General features: G+C 43.1%; 1 protein-coding gene across 6 annotated transcripts in view; it reads left to right on the forward strand.

The window, feature by feature from the left end:
* Positions 1-25,000, forward strand: part of AP1B1 (adaptor related protein complex 1 subunit beta 1) — a 1,110,789-nt gene that overhangs the window by 215,926 nt on the left and 869,863 nt on the right. For all 6 annotated transcript variants that reach the window (XM_044068431.1, XM_044068429.1, XM_044068433.1 and 3 more), the window contains 2 exons: positions 521-641; positions 23,483-23,578. In XM_044068431.1, coding sequence (XP_043924366.1) covers positions 521-641; positions 23,483-23,578 — 217 coding nt within the window. The remainder of the gene's footprint in view (positions 1-520; positions 642-23,482; positions 23,579-25,000) is intronic.

The following is a 25,000-nucleotide window of genomic DNA, read 5'->3' on the forward strand; positions in this document are numbered from 1 at the left end:
AACGCTACTGCTGTACCACAGCGGCTTGAATCTTTTTTCCTAGTATTTTGCAGGACCTGAAATGTTCTTAAGTCACTGGCTGTGGAGTGGCTGAGGGTTTTAGGAAAGAGCCCAACCTTACTTATTTTCCACTGGAAAGGCACTGTTCATTGGTTTAAGCATGTGTTGTAAAGATGTTTTAGTGGGGAATGGATGTGATCCCTTTAGTTTTTTGCTCTGTTTGTATTAGTTCATTAATATAGTGCTATTTATGAATGATTTTTTTAATTGCAGTGTCAAATCTGTTTGTAGCAAAAAGTCATTGAATGACCTATGTAGCATTTTGTTCAGTCTTAACCACATCTAAGCATGAAATGATCTTAAAGATTTTTAAGTGCCTTACTAATTTCACTTTCCATTCCTAAGCTTAAGAGGATTTCATAATGATTGTTGGAATGCATTATTCTATAACTTTGTTTTCTTCTTAATTGGTCTTGGAGATTGTTGGAATGTGTGATGTTATTTCATTTTCTTCTCCTAGGCCTGAGATACTGAAACATGAAATGAAGGTCTTCTTTGTGAAGTATAATGACCCAATCTATGTGAAATTAGAAAAGCTGGACATCATGATTCGTCTGGCATCTCAAGCTAATATTGCACAGGTCAGTGTCATTTTGTGTTTGTGCCTATAGATTCCATTGAACTTTATTTGATCAGGAAGATTCCGTTGATCTTTTTACCCCCTTTACACAGGTGTAAATTAGAATATTCTGACTTTAAGATGTTGATTAGAGTAGCAGCAGTAGCTTTATTTTTGTTTACAGATGTTGAGCAGTATTATTACTAAGCAGGCAAATGGCATGCTGATCCTCTGTAAAAGGAGGAAATGTAAGCACTTTTATAAGCTGATAACTAAAGGCAGCCTGTTATAGCATAGCTACATTAGTGGCAAATGGTGATGTCCTTCTATTCCCATGTTGCAATGTTCTTACTTTGGGATCCTCCACCTCGGGCAACCCGAATGTCTGGCTCCTATGCAAAAGCTTAAGCCTGGTTGCTGCCAGCTACATGGTACATCACATGCAGGGCCATAAGCCATGGGCCTTAAATGTGACATATGCATGCATAGACCCCAGAACTTCTCTGCCACAGTCGAATGTCAGATCGATCGCTTTGCTCAGCGCTCTTGAAGATGTCTTCAGGTAAGTATCCTGTTGGGGAATTTCGTTTTTCTTGCTTGAGCTTTGGTTGCATGCCCTTATTATTTAGCCGATGTCTCCAAGAAAGGGGAAATGTAAGTGTGGACATCAGATTCCACACAAGGACTAGCATGAATTTTGTTTGTTCTGCTTGGGCCAAAAACATGACCACACCACATGTAGCATCTGCCAGTCGTTCATACCTAAAACCCTTCGTAGTCATCTGGCAGCCCTAAAACTTTATCTCTGGATCCCTACATAGGGCTGAGTGCTTTATTTGCTGGTTCTTTAGTCAGCCATCAAGGTGGAGCTGCCTAAAAATAAGGCCAAGGCTGCAAGGTGTACCACTTTTGCCCCTCCGTCATTGGACATTCCACCAGCCACCGATCTAGGGGTTGAGGAACATCCGTAAGAACTGGCGATTTCAGTGACAACCCTCAGTGACAGCCCTGGAAGTTCCAGTAGGCACATCCTTGAAGGTCATTCAGACATCGTCTTTCGGCGAGGTTGAGGGGGAACCAGGCTATGCCGGACGCCCACCCACCCACGATCCAAGAATCTGAATCCTCTCCTACAGGCCAGACGCCTGATAGGCCCACTCTTTCATCTAAGTCTATCCCTCTTAAGAGGTAGCAAAAAACTAAACATTTGTCTGCTTCCTCTGAGGACCAACCAGACTGGCATACATTTTCACAGTCTTTGGTTCAGGCCTTTATGGCTCTTAGGCCTTCAGCCTCTTCTGCTGCCACATTGCCTGCTGACAACCTCAGGCTAGCCTCCGCTGTTTCCATTTATCCCACTTACACCCAGGAGGAAGCCTTCTCTTCTGCCTCCTCAGATGAATCTCTCACCTACACCTGCCAGTTAGCTTTCCCTCTGAACTACTACTCCTCAGATGAGAAGGGCAACTCACCCCTAAAGACATTTCTTTTGGGAAAACAATTACAAGAATGATTGAGAATTTCATGTGGGATGCAAATCAGATGATCGAGGTTCAAAAGAGATATTTTGAACTACTTCATGTGGAGTCACCCTCCTCCTCTGCTATCCCTCCTGTGATTTCAGCTTACCTAGATGTATTTGCATCTACCTCAAAGTCCCCAGAATCACAGCCCCAAGCTCCCAAAAGACCTGATCATTTTTACAAGGTCCCTAATGAGCACAAATTCCTCATTAAGCCAATGATGGCAGATGTTCTTCGTGTTTCACTGTTCCAGTTTTCACATTTGGGTAACCCCTGCCAGGGTAGCCCTCGGCCGGCCTGAATAACAGAGACTTAGTATTTCTGCGCTGGTTGCTGTTAGTTAAGGACTGATGTCAGGTCATCAGGAGTATAAAGTAAGGCAGCCGACGTCATTACATCAGTCTTTCTTGCCATGGACCCCAAAGCAGAAGCAGTTCGCACGTGTGCTGGTCAGCCGATACCAGAGTTTCATCTACCGAACTGAAGTTGAAGTCTTCTAAAGCTAAGTACCCCGTTGGGGATCCTTTTTTCTTGCAACTAACTGGTGTCAGAAAAAGTTAATTATTGTCTCCCCTGTGGAAAGAAAATACTGCACTGAGACTTCACTCTTACTGCGTCACTTATTTAGGCCCAGACCACAACGTCCCTTGTTGTCGCTTCTGTGCTTTGTTCAACGCCAGAACTGTGCTTTGTTCAATGCCAGAACTTTCAGTCATCGGGCCCTTATTGTAGCCAGATATTTTCGTTTACAGTCCTCTAATTCCAATATGGCTTCAGTAAGCCATCCGACAGCAGTTCTTCTGAAAAAAGTAAAGATAAAGACAGACCGCACAGGTCTAAACCTACCAACGATGATTCTGTTAAGCTAGTTGTCAGTCCTGCGGTATTCAGTGAGCAGGTCACTACTGAGACCCTTTTGGAGTCCGGTATGCCGCAAAACTCTTCGACTAAGGATTCTGCGGTCGTCTCCATCTTGGATGGGCCCAGAGCCACTGAGCAGGCACCAGCTTCTGAGGAAGTCCTTCGCATTACTGAATCTCGACACAAACCAACGTCTTCTTTAGCGACTACTGTTCTTTCAGAAACGACTGAGTTTCTCAGGCCCAGGGTATGAACCGCACCCAAGAAACTGACTACCCTGTCTCAGGCGCTTGCTATCTTGCCTCATTCGCAAATGCTTAAAATGGCAGAAGACCTTATCATGCTAATCAGGGGAAGCCAAGCTACCCCCGCCAAAAGGAAGAGATTTGCCCCCTGTAGTTTTATCTGAACATGTGTCAGATGACTCTGATGCATCTGACTACAAAGACATGCAACCCCTTTCCACTTTTGAGGATTCTGATGCAGATGACTCCATATCTTCAGCCTTTCCACAAGAGTATTTTTCCTTTGGGGAAATCCTGCATACATTAAGGGAGCATTTCCAATGGGAGAGTCAGGACTACCCTCAGTTTAAAAAGAGACTCTGGGAATTCCTAAGATCTTCCACAGCACAGACCCTTCTCCGTCCCTCTAGTCCAGGATGATGTGGATGATGTTTTCCTCAAATCCAGCTTGACCCCTGATGCCCTACCTCCTGCTCCCAGAAAACCAGACCGGTACTATAGAGTCCCTGACTCACACAAATATCTTTTTAACAATCCAACAGCTGAGCCTGAGGTAATTTCTTAAGGGCCAAAAGGGATTAAAGCAACCTCTGATAAGAATCCCACCCCCTCAGACAGGGATTCCTGAGCATTGGACAGATGAGGTAAAAAAGTATATACCTCGGCTACCCTTGCTATCAGGGCACTAAATTGTCAGTTCCATATGCTGAAATTTCAGCAACATAAATTGGAACTCCTTAAACAGAAAATGTCTTCCTTTCCTGCTTGGTCAGAATCTAAGGCTTTACAAGACTTAATGCATTCTGCAAGTCAAGTAACTAAACACACTTTGCACTGTGGTTTTGACGCCCTAGAAGCTTCTTACAGGGCAACAGTTACTGGATCTGTCATTAGAAGACATGCATGGCTTAAGGAACAACCCTTGCCAGACCATGTCAAATCCAAATTGTTGGATGCCCCCTTGCACAAAGATAACCTATTTGGCATTAAGGCAGAAGAGGTCTTAAAAAAGATGGAATAAGTAAAATCTGTGCAAATAGTTAAAGATGTCTTACAGGTCCAGCCCCCTAGGTTCAGCAAGCATTGTCCCTCCAAGCACTGGTCCTTTCCTGCTCCGAGTAAACTGGCCCAGCCTAGGCCCTGTGGAAACAGACCCCCCCCCCCACACCCCAACAGCAGCCCCAGGGAATACAGAAATCTAAGCAGCTGACTACCTCCACTTCAAAACCAGGGAGTTCTAAGCCACCCCCTTATGGTAAGAGCTCACAATGACTCACCTCCTCCACCCCCCTTTGCCCACCTTCATTTACCCATAGGAGGAAAACTCTCCTTTCACTCAAGCACTTGGGCCACCATTATCATAGACCAATGGGTTCTGAACATTCTGTCCCAGGGATACAAATTTTCCTTCCACACCCTTCCCAACCCCAAAAGTGTTCCCAGATCTACCACCAAATCAGTGGGCAGAGGCTCAAAAGCAAATCCTGCAGAACAAGTAGGCCAAGGCTTCTCCACCAGACTTTTTCTGGGCCCAGAAAAGAAGGCACCTGGTGGTCCATCCTCAATCTATCCATTCTAAACACCTTCCTGGTGATCCCAAAATTCAAAATGCTCACCTTCCAGCAGCTGCTACCCATGCTCTCCAAAGATGCTTGGCTGACCACCCTAGATCTAAAAGAGGCCTACCTCCACATTCCTGTCAGGGAATCATGCAGGAAGTATCTCTGTTTCAGAGGAGGATCTCAACACTTTCAGTTCTCTGCACTTCCCTTTGGCTTATCTACTGCTTCCAGAGTTTTCACAAAATGTCTGGCTCTGGCCATTGCCTTTTGCAGATAAATAAATATTCAAATTTACCCATGTTTAGATGACTGCCTTATTCAGGCAGTCAGCCAGGAAAAGCTGCTCAAGCACCTGGCCTTTGTAAAGATACTACTAACATCCCTGGGGTACAAAGTCAACGAAAAGAAATCCAAAGAGGTGCCCACCCAAAAGATTATCTTCCTGGGAGCAAGTCTGGACACAGCATCCTAGATGGCATGCCTTACACCAGAGAAACAAATTTTCCTGACATCCTACTTCTCTCAACTAGCCACCAGGCCCCAGCTATCTGCAAAGAAGATCCTGCAAGCTCTGGGGTTCATGGCATCTTGCGTACTACTCATTCCATATGCCAGACTGCATATGAGGAAACTTCAATGGTACCTCAAGAGCGTTTGGTGTTACACTCTTAAGACTTGGAAACTCTCTTTTACCTATAATTTCTTGCCTCAGAAAGGATTTTTTTGGTGGGCAACAGCATGCTCCCACAACAAGGGACTGCCCTTCTCCCCAACCCCTGCCACACTGACCCTCACCACAGATGCAGCAGATTATGTTTGGGGTGCACACTTGGATGGCAGCTGCATATAGAGACAACACAGCCCACAGCAAATACCTCTGCACATCATTCAAAAAGAGATGATGGCTGTGCAGCACACCTTAATAGCTTTCAAACCCCTTCTCTCTCCAGGGGTTCTCCTGATCAAAACAGATAGCACCACTGTGTTGTGGTACATCAGCAAGCAGGGAGGGACTCACTCCTACCATATATGCAAGCTGGCCATGACCCTTTGGCTCACAGCCTCTTCCATGCAACTACACCTGTTAGCACAATACCTACCAGGCTCCCTCAACTCTCTGACAGACCAGTTAACTAAAGTCTTCTGGACCTGCACAAATGGCAACTCAGCAGATGTACCTCCACCTTAACTCAGAAATCGGGAACTCCGAAGGTCAACCTCTTTGCTTCCCACACCAACCATCCGCTCAGCAAATTCTGCACCAGGGAGCATCACTGCATGGCTTGGAAAGTGGATGCCCTGTCCTTCCCCTGGGTCAGTCTATTGGTCTGTGCCTTTCCTCCCCTACCTCTCATCCCCAGGGTACTGCTCAAAATAAAGGAGGAAAAACCAAGGACCCCGACAACGCTGATACCCCTTGCTGCGCAGCCTGTCCCTGCTGCGCCCTTGGTATCTTCCTCAAATTTAAAACCTCCTGATCCGGAGGGAAGGGGAATTCATGCATCCCCAATTGCAGACACACAGTTTGGCAGCTTGGCTTATTCCCTAACCCCGAACCAGTCTGCCATTCTCAGTAAACAGGTTTTGGATGTTATCCGTGAGGCCAGACGTCCTAGCACCAGAAAGTCTTGTGCGTATAAATAGAAAAGGTTCTGCACCTGGATCCAGGCTAAGGGAGCCAATATGGCACAGCTTTCCATCCCTCTCATCCTGGATTACCTACTACAGAGTGGCCTGTCTTTCTCCTCAACAAAAAGTCATGCCTCTGCTATTTCTGCTCATTTTCTCAATGAGCAGCCCTTTTTGTCACACCCTTTAATCAAACAGTTCCTCAGAGGGGCTAGCAACTTGAGGCCCTCCCCCCCCAGAAGGGCACCAACACCAGCTTGGGACCTTAACTTTGTCTTGGAAAAGCTCACCCTGCCCCTTTTCTAACCAGCTTCTTCTGCAGAGCTAAAATTTATCTCCTGGAAGACAGCATTCCTTCTGGCCATCACTTCATCCAGAAGAGTCTCTGAGCTGCAAGCACTCATGGCTGCGGAACCCTTCTTCATCTTCCATGCAGACAGGGTATCCCTCAGAACTAACCCATCTTTCATGCCCAAGGTGGTGTCCAGTGTGCCTCTCAACCAATCCATTCATTTTCCCACCTTCTTTCCTAATCCCCAGAACAAGGGGGAAAGGATTCTTCACTCTTTAGATGTGCACACACAGCTCAGATTCTATCTGGACGGGTCTAAATCCTTCAGAAAATCTGATCAATTGCTGGTTAGCTTTGCTACAGGGGCAGAATGCAAAGCCATCTGCAAGCAAACCATTTCCAGTTGGATAGCACACTGCATCCATTTCTGCTACAAACAACACAGAAAGCCTCCCCCCAAGGGGGTCAAGACACACTCCACCAGAGCAGCCTCCACCTCTGCAGCTTTCCTCAGAGTCGTCCCCACCAGGGACATCCTGGTGGCTGCCACCTGGACATCTGTTCACACTTTTACTTAGCATTACCACCTGCCTCTATTCTCCAAATCCAGGGCAGGGTTTGCCTCTGCAGTCTTGCGGGGCATCCTAGCCAGCCCCTACTTTCTTTGACTGCCTCCACCCTTTTCCTCAGCTTTGGGAATCTACCCAAGTGTGATGACTGCAACAGTGAAACACAAAGAACATAGTACAGTTGTGTACACTTACCATAAATGTAGATGTTCGAGTGTATTCACTGTTGCAGTCCTGTTTTCCCTCCCTCCATCCTCCTTCTCTTTCTCCTTTTTATTACAATTCTTCCCTGTTATTCTCCTTTCCTTACAAGGGACATATTGGTATTTATTTTCCACTGGTGGGGTTCTTCCACCAGCACCTGACCTCCTACTTTGGGGGCTCATGACAGGTTAAGGCAAGAAAAACTGATGTAATGGCATTGGCTGCCTTACTTTGTACTCCTGATGACCTGACGTCAGTCCTCAAGCGACAGCAACCGATGCAGAAATACTAAGTGTCTGGTGTTCGGGCCAGCCGAGGGATACCCTGGCAGGGATAACCCGTGTGTGATGACTCAACAGTGAATACACTCGGACATCTACATTTATGGTAAGTGTACACAACTGTACTATCCTGCAGATATTGCAGTGGCCTCTGACAAACAGTCCAGACTAATACCTTCCTCCTCCCTTCTGCCATCAGACAAGGACAGCAAGGTCATGGACAGAATGGGGGAAAAAAAAAAGCTGTACACATCTTCCGCACTGGCTTTCAGGGCGATCAGTTATCAGACCCACATGGTCAGATATGCCCTAGACTTGGTTTCTCAGGCATCCTCCTTGCTTTCCTCCATGCCTGACTCTCATAGCAACTCTCAGGTAGCATCTAAGCTGTCCTTAGCATCACAGGATGTCCTTCAAGGATGCATCTGCAGTCCTTACAAATGGGTTGTCCTGGCCTCAGGCAGCCCTTCGGTCGGCCGGATTCCAAAGTCTGGGTCTGGCCTCGGCTGATGTCGCACTTCACCCGACGTCATAGCTGCAGTTCAGCGGGTATAAAGGCATCAGCCGACGCCGTTTTCCCCAGTCTTTCTTGCCGCGTGGTGCCCGAAGCAGAAGCTGTTCGCCAGTGCCGGTCGGTCAGAACCAGAGATTACTACTACCGAAGACTTCTAAAAAGCTAAGTACCCCGTTGGGGACTCTCTCTTGCCTCAGCCGATGTCAGAAAAAGTGAATAACTGTTTAACTTGTGGGAAACAAATACCTCATAAAGATTTCCACTCTTACTGCCTACCTTGTTTAGGCCCAGACCACGACGTAGCAGCTTGTCTAGCCTGTGCTTCTTTCAACCGACGGACGCTTAGACATCGGTCGGAATTTGCTGAGGAGTTTTTCGGCTCTGCTTTTGCTTACAATATGCCGTCGGAAACTCCGACTTCGCAATTAACTAAAAAGCGCAAGGAAAAAGACCCACACTCGCGGTCCGCGGTTTCGGCCGAAACCGCGGTTAAGTCAACCGCGAGTGTCTCTGTTTCGGCTGAAACCGAGTCCACGGTTCTTCCTTCGGCCGAAAGCTTGCCTCCTACCGAGGCCTCATCCAGCATGGCTGAATCTGCTACTGAAATCCCACCTGCTCTTGCAGGTTCACAGGATTTATCTGATACTATACCTTTAGATATATCTACTCCTGCACGTAGAGCTGCTAGGCCCCCTGCATCCATGTCGATTAAGGCTTTTGCCAGGGCTAAAGCAGCAAAATCTACCAAAACTGTGCCTGCTAAGACCCCCTCTCACAGGCCTAGCTCTAGTTCTCAAATGCTTAGTCTAGCAGAGGATCTCATTTCTTTGATCCGGGGATCCCAACCTCACCCTGACAGGGCCTCTCACCCACCTCCAGAGAAGAGGCCTAGAGCAGTGCCCCCTGAGCCAGTTTCTTCAGATTACTCCTCTGATGATTCAGATAATACAAACCCTCCAGAGGGCCCTTATTCTCCTTATGAGGACTCTGATGCAGAAGACTCCATTCCTTTTGCCTCTCCACCTGAGGCATTTTCTTTTGGGGAAACCTTGCATGCTATGAGGGAACAATTTCAATGGCAGGGCCAGGATTTTTCAGACTCTAGGAAAAGGCTTAGGACCTTTTTGCATTTGCCACAGCATAGGCCTTTAGCCATTCCTCCAGTACTCACTGTTGTGGATGATGCATTTAATGATGCTTGTACTGCCCCTGATTCTCTTCCTCCGGCCCCTGCTAAGCCCGACAGGTACTACAGGGTTCCGGACACACATTATCATTTGTATAAGGCTCCTTTTGCAGATCCTGAAACTATCTCCCAGGGACCCAAGGCTGTAGCAGCTACCTCTGCCAAAAACTCCCTCCCCTCTGAAAGGGAATCTAGGGCCTTAGAGAGATGGGGTAAAAAAGTTTACACTTCTGCTACTCTTTCGGCTAGGGCCTTAAACTGTCAATTCCACATGATTCAGTATCAGGAATTTGTTAGATCAGTTAACTAAAAAACTGTCCTCGTCTGAACCATTAGACAAAAACTCTGTTCAGGAAATGGTACATAACATTCAGCAGGTCAGTAATCATTCTTTAAAATGCGGCTATGATGCACTGGAGGCTTCCTTTAGATCAGCTATGACTGGTACAGTGATCAGAAGGCATGCATGGTTAAAAGAGCAGTCCTTACCAGACCATGTTAAATCAAAGCTCCTAGATGCTCCCATGGATAAGCTCAATTTATTTGGCTCCCCTGCACAGCAGGTGCTGAAGAAGGTGGAAGAGAAAGCAAAATCTGTCCAGGCAGTCAAGGATTTCTTACAGGTCCAGCCTCCAAGGTTTAGTAGGAACTGGCCTTCCAAGAATTGGTCCTTTCCAGACACCTCCAGAGCTCAGAGAGGCAGGAATAGGCGCCCAAGAGGCAGGGGTCAATCCAGAGGTGCCTACAGGGGACGTCAGTGGCAGCCTAACAATCGGCGAAGTACTGCCACAGATCCAGCCACCACCACTTCCACAGGACAGTCACAGTGACTTGGCTCTGAGACAGACTACCAGGGAACAACTAGAAGCACCCTTAGGCGGAAAGCTAGCCTTATTTTCAGTAAACTGGCATCACATCACAGGAGACAAATGGATTTTACAGACAATAGACCAAGGTTACGGGTTTCACTTCCATACTCTACCAAGGAAGAGAGGAATGCCAAACCTACCTCCAAATCAGAAGACAAAAGCTCAACAACAAATACACCACTTACTAAGGATGAGAGCTATAGAAAGGGTACCGTCTATGGAACAAGGGCAAGGATTTTACTCCAGACTTTTCCTGGTGCCAAGAAAAGAAAACCAATGGAGACCTATTCTCGACCTGTCCGCTCTAAACACATACCTCATTGTTCCAAAATTCAAAATGCTGACCCTACAGCAGCTTCTTCCCATGCTGGGCAAGGAGTCTTGGCTGGTAACTCTAGATCTCAAGGAGGCATAACTGCACGTCCCCATTCGACCAAATTGCAGAAGATACCTCAGATTTCTTGCAGGATCAGAGCATTATCAATTCTCAGCATTGCCCTTTGGCTTATCTACTGCCCAGAGTATTCACGAAATGCCTGGCATCAGTAATTGCTCATTGCAGGCTTCAGGGAATTCAAATTTACCCTTACCTGGACGACTGCCTGTTACAAGCGGACAACAAAAACAAATTAGAAAAAGATTTGAAAAAAGTCATTCATATACTGCAAGCCCTGGGATACACAGTCAATATAAAAAAGTCAAGGCTGATACCATCCCAGAGGATAACTTTCTTGGGTGCAGAGCTGGACACATCAAATCAAATGGCATCCCTCACAGCAGAAAAACAGAAGCACCTTCCTCTCTATTTCATGGCATTAACAAAGCAGAACCAGCTAACAGCAAGGAAAGTCCTGCAAGCCCTGGGTTACATGGCATCCTGCATAATATTGATTCCACATGCCAGACTACATATGAGAAAGTTACAATGGTACCTAAGGAATTTATGGTCTCAGCACAAGCACAGCCTAGAAACCCAAATTCCAATAATTCCATGCCTGAAGCAAGAATTCCAATGGTGGGCTCAGGCCTGTCAATTGAACAAAGGGCTGCCCTTCCACAGCACTCAACCAAGCCAGACTATCACAACGGACGCCTCAGACCTCGGTTGGGGGGCACACACGCTGGACAAGTGCATACAAGGCTTATGGACTCAAGACCAGCTGAACCTACACATAAATCAAAAGGAGATGCTGGCAGTAAAACTGGCAATTCAGACATTCAGACCATTTCTTCGACCGGGTCAATTGCTGATAAGGACGGACAACACCACAGTTATGTGGTACATCAACAAACAGGGAGGCACACATTCATACCCTCTATGCCGGATGGCAATGGACCTCTGGAATGTGGCCCTGAGCTTCAACATTCAGTTACAAGCAATATTTGTACCAGGAAAAGAAAATATACTAGCAGACATCCTAAGCAGAACTACCACGGATGCCCATGAATGGATGCTACATCCAGACATCTTCAAATCCATTACAGAGAAATGGAGACTACCAGAAATAGACTTATTCGCATCCCCACACAACCACCAATTGAAAAAATTCTGCACGAGGGCATACCACCCACTTGCTTGGAAGGTGGACTCCCTATCTTTCAGTTGGAAAAACCTGACAGCATATGCATTCCCACCTCTTCCTTTGATGCACAAGGTGCTATTGAAGATCAAAGAGGACCGTCCAAGGATCATCCTGATAGCTCCAGACTGGCCGAGGCAGCATTGGTACCCATTACTGAGGAGCATGTCTCGGGAACAAATATGGCCTCTGCCCCTAGTTCCCTTACTGTTAACACAGAACAACTTCAAAACCCTGCATCCAAACCTGAAAACACTGCAGCTGGCTGCCTGGAACATTGCATAAGACAAAATAACCCAGATTTATCTCAAAGGGTTAAAGACATTATCTTGGAGGCTCGCAGACCCTCAACAAGAAAAACTTATTCAGCAAAATGGAAAAGATATCTCATTTGGAGTGCAACAAAAGGAGTAGATGCATCACTGGCAAACATAGCTAACATCCTGGAATATTTAGCAGAGCTTTTCCACAATGGTCTGTCTTACTCCTCCATTAAGATTCATGCATCAGCAATTTCAGCAGAATACAACATGGATCCTCCAGTCTTTTCTCAACCTCTACTCATACAGTTTCTCAGAGGAATTAAAAATGTAAAACCACCAAGGAAACCACCATTGCCTACATGGGACTTGAACTTTGTGTTAGAAAAGTTAACACTCCCCCCTTTTGAACCAGCAGCAACAGCAGAATTACAGTACTTATCTTGGAAGACTGCATTCCTGCTTGCAATCATTTCAGCTAGAAGGGTTTCTGAATTACAGGCATTAATGGCAGTACAGCCCTTCCTTATCTTCCATCAGGATAGAGTGTCCATGAGAACTAATCCTACCTTTATGCCAAAAGTGGTCTCCAGAGTATCTTTAAACCAAGCAATACACCTACCAACATTCTTCCCCAACCCACAGAACAGGGGAAAGATTGCTGCATACCTTGGATGTACACAGACAATTCGCTACTACCTGGACAGAACCAAGAACTATAGAAAAACTGACCAGCTTCTGGTAGCATATGCCACAGGAATGGAAGGAAAAGCAATTTCAAAACAAACAATCTCAAAATGGATAGGAAATTGCATTAGATTTTGTTACTCCTTTCATGGAAAGGCAACTCCAGAAAACATCAGACCTCATTCCACAAGGGCTACAGCCACTACTACAGCTTTCTTACGAGGAGTGGCTACCAAAGACATTTTAGAGGCTGCTACTTGGAGCTCCGTGCATACATTTGCCAAGCATTATAATCTGCCTTTATACTCCAGATCCCGAGCAGGTTTTGCCACTGCTGTTTTGCAAGGGATCTTAACTACACCATAAACTCTTAGTGCCTCCTTAGAGCCTCCTCCCCCAGTTTGGCTATGGTATTCTACCCATTTGTAAGGACTGCAGATGCATCCTTGAAGGACATAGTACAGTTTTGTACCTACCATAAATGTAGATGTCCGAGAGGTATGCATCTGCAGTCAGGATTACCCACCCTCCTTCCCCTCTGTGGTACTCCTAGGGTATTTGCCCATCTTGTAGCTAGCTGGGGGAATCTATTATGGTGTATTTGTTTGTATATATGTATATACATGTTTATTTCTATTTGCTCTCTATTGTTTGGAAACATTTGCATTTATCCAAATTTAGCCTTCCTAGAGGGCACCTGGCATCTGGGGCAAGAAACACTGAGGAAAATGGCGTCGGCTGATGCCTTTATACCCGCTGAACTGCAGCTATGACGTCTGGTGAAGTGCGACATCAGCCGAGGCCAGACCCAGACTTTGGAATCCGGCCGACCGAAGGGCTGCCTGAGGCCAGGACAAACCCATTTATAAGGACTGCAGATGCATATCTCTCGGACATCTACATTTATGGTAGGTACAAAACTGTACTTTGCCAGACATTGTATAAAGTGCAGCTGTGATACGGCTGAGGCCTCTGCTAGGTCTGCAGCTTCTGCAGCTTCAGCCTCTGGTACTGCGCAGGTATTCCTGGCTTAGGCTTCAGCCCCATTCCTTGGGATTTTAAAACAAAAATCTTAGATGCATCACTTGACAACAGATTCCTGCTTGGCAAACAGTCTGCTGAACTGTTTAAAATCCTCCAGGAAAAAGCAAGGAGCTTCAGGACCTCAAACATTTACTGGTCTCTTCCATCCCCATATTTTACAGAAACTACCCTGCTAAGACCACCTTTGTCAGAAGGGCCCCAGCCCCATCCACCTCTGCCTCCTCTAGACACAGCAAAAGACCTAGAAAGACAGCTTCCCAAGGGCATCCCCTCCTCAACCTAACACCAAGGCAGCCCTTTCCAGACAGAAACAATAATGCATGACTGCCTCAGCCAGCTTCCCTTCTCATCCCGACTCTCTTACTGCCTACCCCAATAGAAAAAAGTCACTTCAGAAAACTGGGTATTAGCAATAGTGGAAAAAGAATACTTCATGTCTGTCAGGAAAAGCGTCTTCCACAAGGCATTCCCTTCCCATCCAAAACCAGCTATACCTAATTCCTCAGGTCATCCAACAGCTACTCACCCAAGGGACCATAGAAAGTGTCCCCTCAGGCCTAGAAGGGAGGTGATTCTACTCCGGGCTCTTCCTAGTGCCAAAAAAGGATGGCCCTTGGAGGCCCATCCTGGATTTGTCTTTCTAAATATTTTTCTTAAGGTCCTTTCCTTCAGAATGTTATCACTACAAAGCCTTGTTTCCACTATTGCCACCCAAAGTGTTCATGGCCACGTTGGACTTGGAGGCATACCTCTGCATACCCATCCATCCAAACTACAGATGGTACTTGGGTTTTGCTGTACTCTCTTCACACTATCAATTTACTGCCTTGCCTTTTAGTTTATCTACTGCACCAAGGGTCTTCCAGCCTGTCGGATTTGAGCTCAAGGGCTCAACGTGCATGCATTTCTGGCTGTTCCTTAGCTGTTAACAGGAACAGAACAAGCCGCGACACAAGGCTGGATAAATGCTGCCTATGGACGGAGCTTTGCAGAGCTGCTGTTTGCCTAGAATGGACAGAGATGGAGATTTGTGAGCTGTTAGTGCCATGTGTAGAGAGTTCACTTCAGCAGTTTGCCTGTGCAGGACAGCTGCTTTCAAAAAAGAAGGTCTCTTCACATCATCCTGAAGGAAATAAAAGCATTGTGCTGCCTTTTGACTGCCCTTTAAGACGACTCATTTCTAGTTTACCTTCAAATCAGCAGATGGAGCTCTGCATGTATGTGGTGCTTCACCAACAAGGAGGAAATAGATCTTTGCAGGTCTATGAAGAGGCATTTCTTCCTGGTGTTGAGTCCTTCAGCATAATTTACATCTGCAGTACCTTTTCTAGGACTGTGGAACCTTATAGCAGTATCTCTTGAAAGACAAATGACTTTACATCAAAAATGTAAGCTGAATCCATAGATTCTTCAGAACATTGCACATGCAGGGCATGTCGGAAGTGGATTTGCTTGTCATATATGTCAGAAGTCATCTCCGAAGTTTTGTGTTTCATATGCTTTATCACCAAGTTTGGGGAAAGCTTTCTATTAACATGGGCTTTGAACCTTGCTTTATGCCTTTTCTCATTCCCTTTGTTATCAGAAAGTATTTGTAAAGGTAGAATAGGAGAACAACTTTATTCTAAGCTGTTTTCCAGCCAGAACAGCTGTGGTTCTTTGTTTTGATGAAGCTAGCTACTGTACCTTCATGGTCCTTGCCTTGGCACAAGTCCTTGCTGACTCATTGACAGGGCAGAGTATTGCATCCTACCCTTAAAGCACTGAGTCTGTTGGCTTTGAAAATAGAAATGCAATGTTTTCTTTGAGTTCTAAACATCCTCAAAGAATATGCAGCAACTACTGTGAGGGACTCTTACAAACAGAATGGAAAAATTTTGTGTTAAACCTGGACCCTTTGAATTGCCCATTTCCAAGAATTATACATTACTTAAGTCACTGAATGCAACTTGGCATATTTCTCCATTAAAGAAAATGCCTGTTTTTTTGCATGTGTACCATCTTTTCGATAGAGAGTAGCAAATCCCTCTGTGAAAGCTGTCTTAAGATGCCCCTCCAGTTGAGGCTTCCAAGAGGACATGGCTGTTCTCAGTGGAACTTAAGGTTCATGCTCAAAAATTTAATATTAACATGATGTGAACCAGCTGATAGCTCATTGTCTGTCTCATGGAAAGCAGTGTTTGCTGTGATTTAAAGGAGAAGGATCTCAAAGCCTTGATCAATGTTTTGAGGTAGTGAACTGAACTAAACTTGCGTTATTTTATTTTTAACAGTTGCTGGTGTGTTCCTGAGCAAGACAGACACCAGAGATTTATCTTGCAGAAAGAGAGAGAGAGAGAGAGTGTGTATGTGTCTCTAAGACTCATCAGGCAGGCATTAGATAGCTTTGAGGACTTTTAATACATTAATTACAACTGCATCTACCTCGTTTTGAAAACATGAAGTGTGCTAAGCTTAAAATATTTGTCAAAAGTTGCTGGTGTGTTCCTTGACAAGTGAGGTGACTTGCTAAGCAGACACAGGTTGGGAGTCTTGTATTATATTAAAAACAACCTTACATGGGAGCAGACGTGAGCACAAGCAGTAGCTTTCTGTGTATGCAATGCAGAAACACGATGAAGCCTGTCTTAACATGATGTACATGACAGAGTGAAAGAGTAGAAGAGCCTCTGGGTTTGTTGTAACTTGTACTCTTATTTATTATCCATACTGCTGTGAATCACCTTGTTCATGTCTGGGTTCAGTCCCTTCTTGAAGGGAAGGCAATTAGTCAGTGCTGCAGACACAGCATGTTTTGCCTATCATGCGAGTGTTTTGTAAACTTAAGCAGAACAATATGCAATAAGTGTTGTACAGTTGCTGATTAAGAATCTAAAATTATCTTGGAGAGAACTTGGAACAGAGGATACTGTTGATGCAAACAGTTTTGCCTAGTGTGGTGATGGGCAGTTTTATAACAATTATTTTGAACAAGACTCTGAATTATTATTGTTCAGTTTGTAAAAACGAATCCTTCTTGAAGTAAAAAGATACAAATTGAAGATTTAAGTACAGAGTCACTAGAATTGCTTATGCAAACTGACAGTGCACCACCTACTTTTTGTTGAGCAAGCCACCTAATGCAGTGATTTTCACTTTGGTAACAATAATGAAAATTCCATCCTGGCTGTGCATCAGGAGATGACCAAGCTGGGAGAAATTGTGATGAAGTGAAAGCAGTCTGTATTGTAAAAAGTCAGAATAAACTGACAGTAGCCATGCAAATTCTGTTAGTGCTACTAAAACAAGAAAATTAAAAAGACATGCAGTGAGCGGTAATTTATTTGGATAATTATCTGTAGCGTTTATTCCTGCCCTATGCATTCATATAGGTTATTTGGTCATGTTGACTAATGTCATCAAGAATGGACATGGGTATTTGTCAGTGATAAATAGGTTAAGGTCCCGCACAATTCTTATCTACAGCTGGGACCTTTGCCAACAGTGGGAGGGGTCTACGTGCCTGTTTTGGTCAGTGCGTGCCTGCCATTAAACCCAGTGGCTTTGTTTCCAGTTTCCCAGCCTGGTTTACTGAGATCTCTCTATTGAGCAAAAGCTGGCAGTAAAACCAGTCATCATGTCAAGCATAAGTTCAAGATTGCTACACTAAATGTATGTTCCCTGACAAGGATGCATGCAACTTGGAAGTGGACGACATGAATGTAAAGAGGACACTGGACATCCTGTATATCCAGGAGATAAGGTGGAAGGGCAGTAAAGCAAAGTCACTAGGCTTGAGAACCAGAGTATGCTACTTGGAGAGAGGACTGACTAGAAATGGTGTGGGAATTATGATGAGGGGGGAGTCTGTTGAAGACAGTAAGAGATATCTTCAGAGTTGATAAAATTATGGCAGTCAGCCTCCATATTCTCAGCAATTGTCCCACAACGGGGTTGTGCTGGTGAGGAAAAAAAATGCATCCAGGCAACGGTTTCAGAGCAGCATCAGTTGTTGATTATGATATGGGACCTGAGTGGTCATATCTGGATGGACAGAACTGGATATGAAGACTGCCTGGGTCCACATTAATGGAACAGCATGAATAAAGAAAGTGAGGCCATTCTAGACTTCTGTCTGGCAAATGGCTTGATGGTGGCCAACACCTGATTCAGCAAGAAAGACAGTCACAAGCTCATGTACAGGAGCAGGCGTCATGTAACTTAGTGGACTTGCTCCTAGTAAAGAAAAGGATATTGAGGTAGAATTAGGGATTACAAAGTCATCCCCATTGAAACAGTTGGCCCACAGCATAAGGCAAAGTGGCCACAATCGGCTGCAAGCAGTGATTAGATCTAAGGTCAACAGGAACAAGGCTGAAGGACCTACAAGTTAACTGGAGTGAAACTACAGTACTTCAAGAAAATGTTTGGGGCTCTAGCACCTTAAGAAGAAGGTGGAAATAGGTGTGGAGTCTAAGAAGAATGGCAACATCTCAAAGTAGCATATTTGAAGACTGTAGAACAAATATGAAGCTGAGACAGGTATGGAATTAAAGAACATAATCTGGTGGGGTAATGCCAAAGTCTAGGAAGTTATTAAAATAAACGAGTGAGGGAAGAAATAGGAAATGAGGTGGAATGGGCTAAAAAGGAATACTGGTTGGCCATCATAGGCTAATAGAGCAGTCCCAATAGCAAAGAATAAGGCATCAGAAGCACTGTACCGCTTTGGAAAGTGAGTCAGCAGATGGCAAAAAGAAGCCCCTACCAGGTTGCAAGTCAAAAACAGAAAGATAAAGAATATAGCCAACAGACACCATTTATAAGGAAATGCCAGCAACAATCTGCTTAATCTGCTCACCAGTCCATAAAACATAAAATGCAGAAGGAAGGAGTACGAAAAAAAAAACACAAAAGTTGAACTGCCTCATACACAGCCTATGATGAAAGAGGAAGAAGAGCCTACCTTATGAGATGTTAGAGTAGCTCTAAGGAAAGTTTAAGTCTAAGAAAGCAGCAGCCTTGGATGAGGTCACTGTATGGCCGATGTGATCAAGATGTTGGGGAAGTTAAGGGAGAAATTGCTCCTGACAGTATTCCTGGTAGTTTGGAGACAGAGGTGTATCCCAGAATTAGCATTCTTATGCCAGAATTCCAGAATAAAAGGGGCATTCACAACTGTGGGCGGTACAGAGATATCAGACTCTTGTTACAGTGCATTAAAGTGCTAGAGTGTGATTGATAAATTAATATGGATATTAGTAGAAAGCAAGATGGTAGATGATCATTTTGAATTTGGATAAGGATGCAGCACAATCCAGTTGATGTTTGCAGTGAGACAAAGTGGAAGAGAACCTAGAAGTGAGGAGAGTCCAAATGTACATTGCTAGACTTGTAGAAAGCCTACATTAGGGTCCCAAGAAAGCTGATTTGGGAAGTCTTTTGATGGTTTGAGTATCCAAACCATCTGTAGAATTAGTGTAGGCTGTAACCAAAACCCCAGTGATGCAAGTGTAAACAGTATTTGGACTCCGAGAGGAGTTTCCAATGGGAATGAGAGCATGGAATTGCACCCCCCCCCCATCGTGACATAAATTCCACATAAATCTACTGAAAGGTAAAACTAATTTAGCTTTTTTTCGGAAGATTTAACAGTCTCTGGAAAAAGGGTCTATAGTAAGGCTAGCAAGAGATTAAAACACTCTTTAAAATCTACTACAGCAAGTTATATCAGTCAGTTGAACGAAACAGGAAACATGAGAAACAGAGAATGCTCAAGGAATTAGTCCCATATCTCATGTAGGAACTCTGATTAATGAAGGCCCAGAGTTAGCTAATGTATTTACTGGGTACTTTTCCAGTATAGTCGCCTCAGTAGTATCTACCAACTTGAATCTTTGCACAGTAGGCAACACTGTCACTTGTACTCCAACCTTTACTGAATATATAGTAATGAAATCATTGTCTAGAATAAAAAAATATATAGTAGCCTTGGGACCAGACTAGATTCCAAGACAGCTAACTATATTTCACCATGCCGTACTATTCTGTTTATCTTATTTATTTCTGCTTATTATGTTCCTGAGGAATGGAAACTGGTTAATGTTCTATTTGTTTATAAGGGAGTATGGTTGGCAAATTTACCACTGTCAGACCAGTTAGTCTAGCGTCCCTTTTAAGTAAAAGCTTTGAAAGGTGTTTACTTGCAATTATGGTGCCAGGTTTGAAACAAATGTCCCTTTGTGTGATTTCACACCATGGTTTTATTAAAAATCAACTTTTACTTATCTAATGGACTTCAATGATCCTGTTTATCTTGCTACATTCCACATCATGTGATTAAAGATTCATCAAAAAAGCATTAGTAAATTCTTAAATAGCAAAACTGATTGGCTGTTAGGCTTAGCAACAGACAACAGCAAGTGAAGATTCTCATTTTTCAGACTGTGCAGTAATTATGGGTGCTGTCCCACAGGGCTCTGTACTAAGACCCTGTCTTGCTTTAATATAATGTGTTCACTTATTTCAACATGCATTAACTATTGATATCAGAATATGCTGATATAAAAACAGGTGTCCCAATCACCAGTAGTAAAGATGTTAACTGTTTTAGCAACTGCCTTAACAGAGTGTCTAGTTGGCTTAAGGCCCTTGAGCTAAAGATCAGTCAAGGAAATTGTAGAGTAATGCTTTTTGCAGGTGTTACGCTCACAACAAAGTAAGTATAGGTTGTTTACAGCCATCAATATTAACTGATTATAAAGATCTTGGTATTAAAATGAGCAACAGCCTAATATTTAAAGCACATTCACAATCGGTGAAAAGCAAAGCCTTGAGTATAACAGTATTAATTAAGAATTTTGTGGGACATGGGCATTGTCTTAGTGCAGCTGTTTGTCTTGTATAGGACCAGTATTAGAGTGCAACTTTCTTTAATTGTTGTGTGACTTACTAACACTGGAAAGTGCACAGACTAAATTCAGTAAAGAATTACAGCATACAAGTCATTCCCTTATAGTACACCATTAGAATTACTTATATTATTCAGTAAGTTACACTTATTTGTGAGGCAAGTTGTGTCTGAAGTACAGAGTTTTTCATGGTGATGAATTCAGGGCACTGATGAATATCAACATTCTTTGAACTAATATTTGATTCAGGGAAGGCAGTTTCACATTCAAGATAGACCATTATGGAACTTCAAGGATGAAATTTATTTCACAATCAGTGGTCATACACAGGAACACGATACCTTTAAACATTGGCAGAGTGATGCACTGCATGCTGTTAAGAAATTACTCTACAAGACCTTTGGTCTGTTCTCTGAATCCCAAGTCTGTTTTCTAAATGGACTTATTTGACCAACATATGGTGTACTTTAAACTATAAGCAACCTTACATCATCTTTCATTATGGAAAAGTGTCTCTAAAGACTAATACTAGTTTCATGCCCACAGTGGTTTCAGCAGTATGTCATCTCTGGGCCATTTAGTTCCCAGTTTTGTAGGTAAACTACTATAATGAAGGGGAACACATGTAGATGCTAAATGTACATACAGAACTATGTCATTATGTAGGAGGCACCCAGAACTCTAGGAAAACATATCAACTTGTCTCCTTAAAAAGACATGTAAATAAGGGCCTGTTGTAATGGAGCAAATCCTGTCAAAGTTGCTGATCCACTGTAGTACTTTTGGCTGTAAGTGCAATGAACTTTAGGAAGTCGCTACTAGGGTGGTTTCCACTAGGGCATCAGCTGTAGCGGCTTACTTCAGAAAATATTCTACATTAAATATATTAGTAGCTGCTACTGGAAATACTCTCCATACCTTTACTAAACACCACAAGTTGGAATCCTAGTCTAATGCTGGATAGATTTGGCACTGTGGTGATGCAGGGATCCTGCAACTGCTTCCTAGAGGAGATAATAGATTATATTGTTATGATTTAATGTTTAGTGCAGCCCCAAATCAAATCTCTGAAAAAGATGTGAGAGTTTTGCAAAGTATTTATTATGACAGTAAACCTTCAAGGTGAGACTATTGCTATAATACAGGTTTTTTCCTCATCCTCTTTCTACTGTTGGGGACTTGCATATATTTATTATTATTTATTATGGATAGCTTAAGTGTTTCTCAGATTTTGTGGCTGTTTATAACCATTACTGGTTTTGGCACCAGTTATTTGCCTGTTGCCGCTACACTTCTCTGTAGGACTTTCAGGCTCAAAGAGCATGCATTACTTCACTATATATGTATGATAGACTCATTTCACTTGCATGCAGCTTCACTGGCATGATCCTTAGTGACAAAAATGTGTCTTACCAGAAAAATCTGGCTAGGACATGACTACAGAATGTGGGTTAACCCTTAAAGTTGGATTTACTATTGTGTTGACTTTTCAAAGATATACTGTTGTAGTGCATGCCATATACACTCTGTTCTTTCTTAAGGGCTTGTATCCTGAGACTGTTTTTTCTGGCTCCCATGCGTCTGGGAAATGTTTTTGGTATTCTTGTCAGTTATCACTGCTGAAGGTTCCCTTGAGCTACACTATGACCGATGAGTGCATTTCATAGTATTTGACTTTGAGGGCCCTGTGCATTAGCTACTTATTATCCATCTGCCATATCCCTATTCTTGGATCACCTTTTCAGTTGCCTTGTGTAGCTAGATGCTGAAGCATGTCTAGCAGGTTTATAATTTTATGTCCTTGTTTCTCGTATTTTACATATTTAATTATTAATTTTCACTTGGAGATAAAACTGGGGAACTTTGGGCTGGTTGTACCCTTTTAGATTGGATGAACAACATGCTAGGTGTGCCAACATAATGTTTGCACTCCCCTGAGCATGAGAGATGGAACGAGCAAGAATTTTGTACCAGGAGATTGTTCAGTGAAGATCCTATCAAAGGTTATCTGATGGGGTTTAGCTTAGTTTATTTGTTGGTGGTTGCCATGTTAGAACATGCACTTGAAAGACACTAAAAAGGAGCATGACTAGTGTTAGTAAATGAAAAGTGAGGAATGAGTTGGGGATGCTGATCCTGTAAAGGAGAAATAACTAGTCACAGACTGCACATCCTTTTAAATGGGTTTGTGTGGTACATACCATTATTTTTTAAATGTTCTTTATTTTTTTATTACCTACTTAGTGCTGTTCATTATTGTGTGAAACTGGAACTTGTCCCATCACACACAGGGCATAAAGCAGAAAACTTATTTAGAACAGACCAGCCTATCACAGGAAAAATACACATACTTAACACACTGTTAACATGTCAACTGATAATTTAGACCACCAAGTTCACCTATCTGCATGTCTTTTGGATGTGAAAGGAAAATGGAACACAACCCTGTGAAACCATACATGGACAGAGGAAGGACATGAGGATTCCCACACACAATGCACACTAGTCATAAACTGAACCAGAGAACCAAATACTGTTTGGGTGGAAATGTATAATGGAACATAACCTAAAACATTTGTTATTGTCAAAAGTTGCATGACTTAGATTTATGGTCAGTTGTAGAGCTGCAGTTGTGTGATTTTAATCTCTTTTCTTAACTTGTTACAGGTTTTGGCAGAATTAAAAGAATATGCCACGGAGGTTGATGTGGATTTTGTTAGAAAGGCAGTGCGAGCCATCGGGCGCTGTGCCATAAAGGTGGAGGTAAGTAGATAAATCACTTCAGTACTGATGGAAATAAAAATGTGTGTGCGCAAGTGAGAAATAATGAGTGCAGTAGCAAAGTGGTGTGTGAAAGTAAAGCAGAAACAAACTCATGGGTAGTGAGAAATATGATGGCTTTCCAGCAGGCAGGGTATTGAAGATTAACAAAAGAAAAAAAAAGTAGCCATATTAACTTCCAGAATGTATTTACATTGTTCTATGACGGCATACACAGCATCTTCAAGATTGATTATTTTTTAACATGTATTGAATTATCACTTAAGACATGGGCAAACATACATTTATATATATACATGGGCAAACATACATTTTATATATATATATATATATATATATATATATATATATATATATATATATATATATAGTGTGTGTTAGCATATTCATAGTTGCAAACATTATATATCGCATGCATTCTTTTATACAGTTATCATCAATCCATCATTACAGAAATTGTTCAAGTACTACCTTCTCTTAAACATCACTCCTTCAAAACATATTCTACATGTATTGTTCCCACAATTTATTTATTTTTTTCTACGTAATTTGCTCCTTCCCTCTTCTAAAGATCCCACTTCCAGTTCTTTTATCTCTGTTGCAATATTCGCTACTTCAAATACAGTTGGTTTAGACTTGGAATTGTGCTTTCTAGTAATTGTTTTTTTGGAAGCCCCCAGAATTAAACTTAACAAGGCCTTACTATGTCTTTGAATTCAGATCCTGTAAGCTGAAAAATAATTTCCTTAGTTGCACCCATTTTCTCACCCAGTATTTCTGATAGAGTACACTGTAGGGAAGTTTTAAAGTCTGCCAACTCATTACCCTTCCAAAACATAGGTTCGCAGTTTGTCTTCTCCTTTACACCTCCAACATTTACCATCTACCTAAGAAGAATCCTTTGGAGTCTGCGTGGGGTGTAAAACTATCTATTCAAACAATTTCAAGAAAAAAAATCCTCACTCTTCTACATTTTTTTGCATATTTGGAAGCTTATACATATGTCCTTCCATTGTTTCCGTGTGAATTCCTTGTGTAGTCTCTCTTCCCAGTCTTTTCTAACCTCCTCTGATTGATTGATTCCTACAGTTATTGTGCAGTATTTTATATGCCATATAGCTATCCCTTTTGTAAAAGCAGCTTCTGTTCTAGATTCAACTAAATGCTGTATTTGAAGATCCTATGCTTGGAACAGACCTACATCACATCCTTGCATGATGTTAACATCACATGCCTGCTATAAGACTATGTGTGGCCTCTGAATCTGCCAGTTCTTTTATGCCCGTTTCATACTCTGATCCATGATCTTCATCCTGATGCATATTGCAGAAAAGTTCCTACATTTGATGTTTAAAAGTAAATAAGCAGTGTGCCTTTGTGTTGACAGTTCGCAAGTCAGGACCT

Source organism: Protopterus annectens, chromosome 4.part0, assembly GCF_019279795.1.
Source record: "Protopterus annectens isolate FY-2018-M chromosome 4.part0, PAN1.0, whole genome shotgun sequence".
NCBI lineage: Eukaryota > Metazoa > Chordata > Ceratodontiformes > Protopteridae > Protopterus > Protopterus annectens.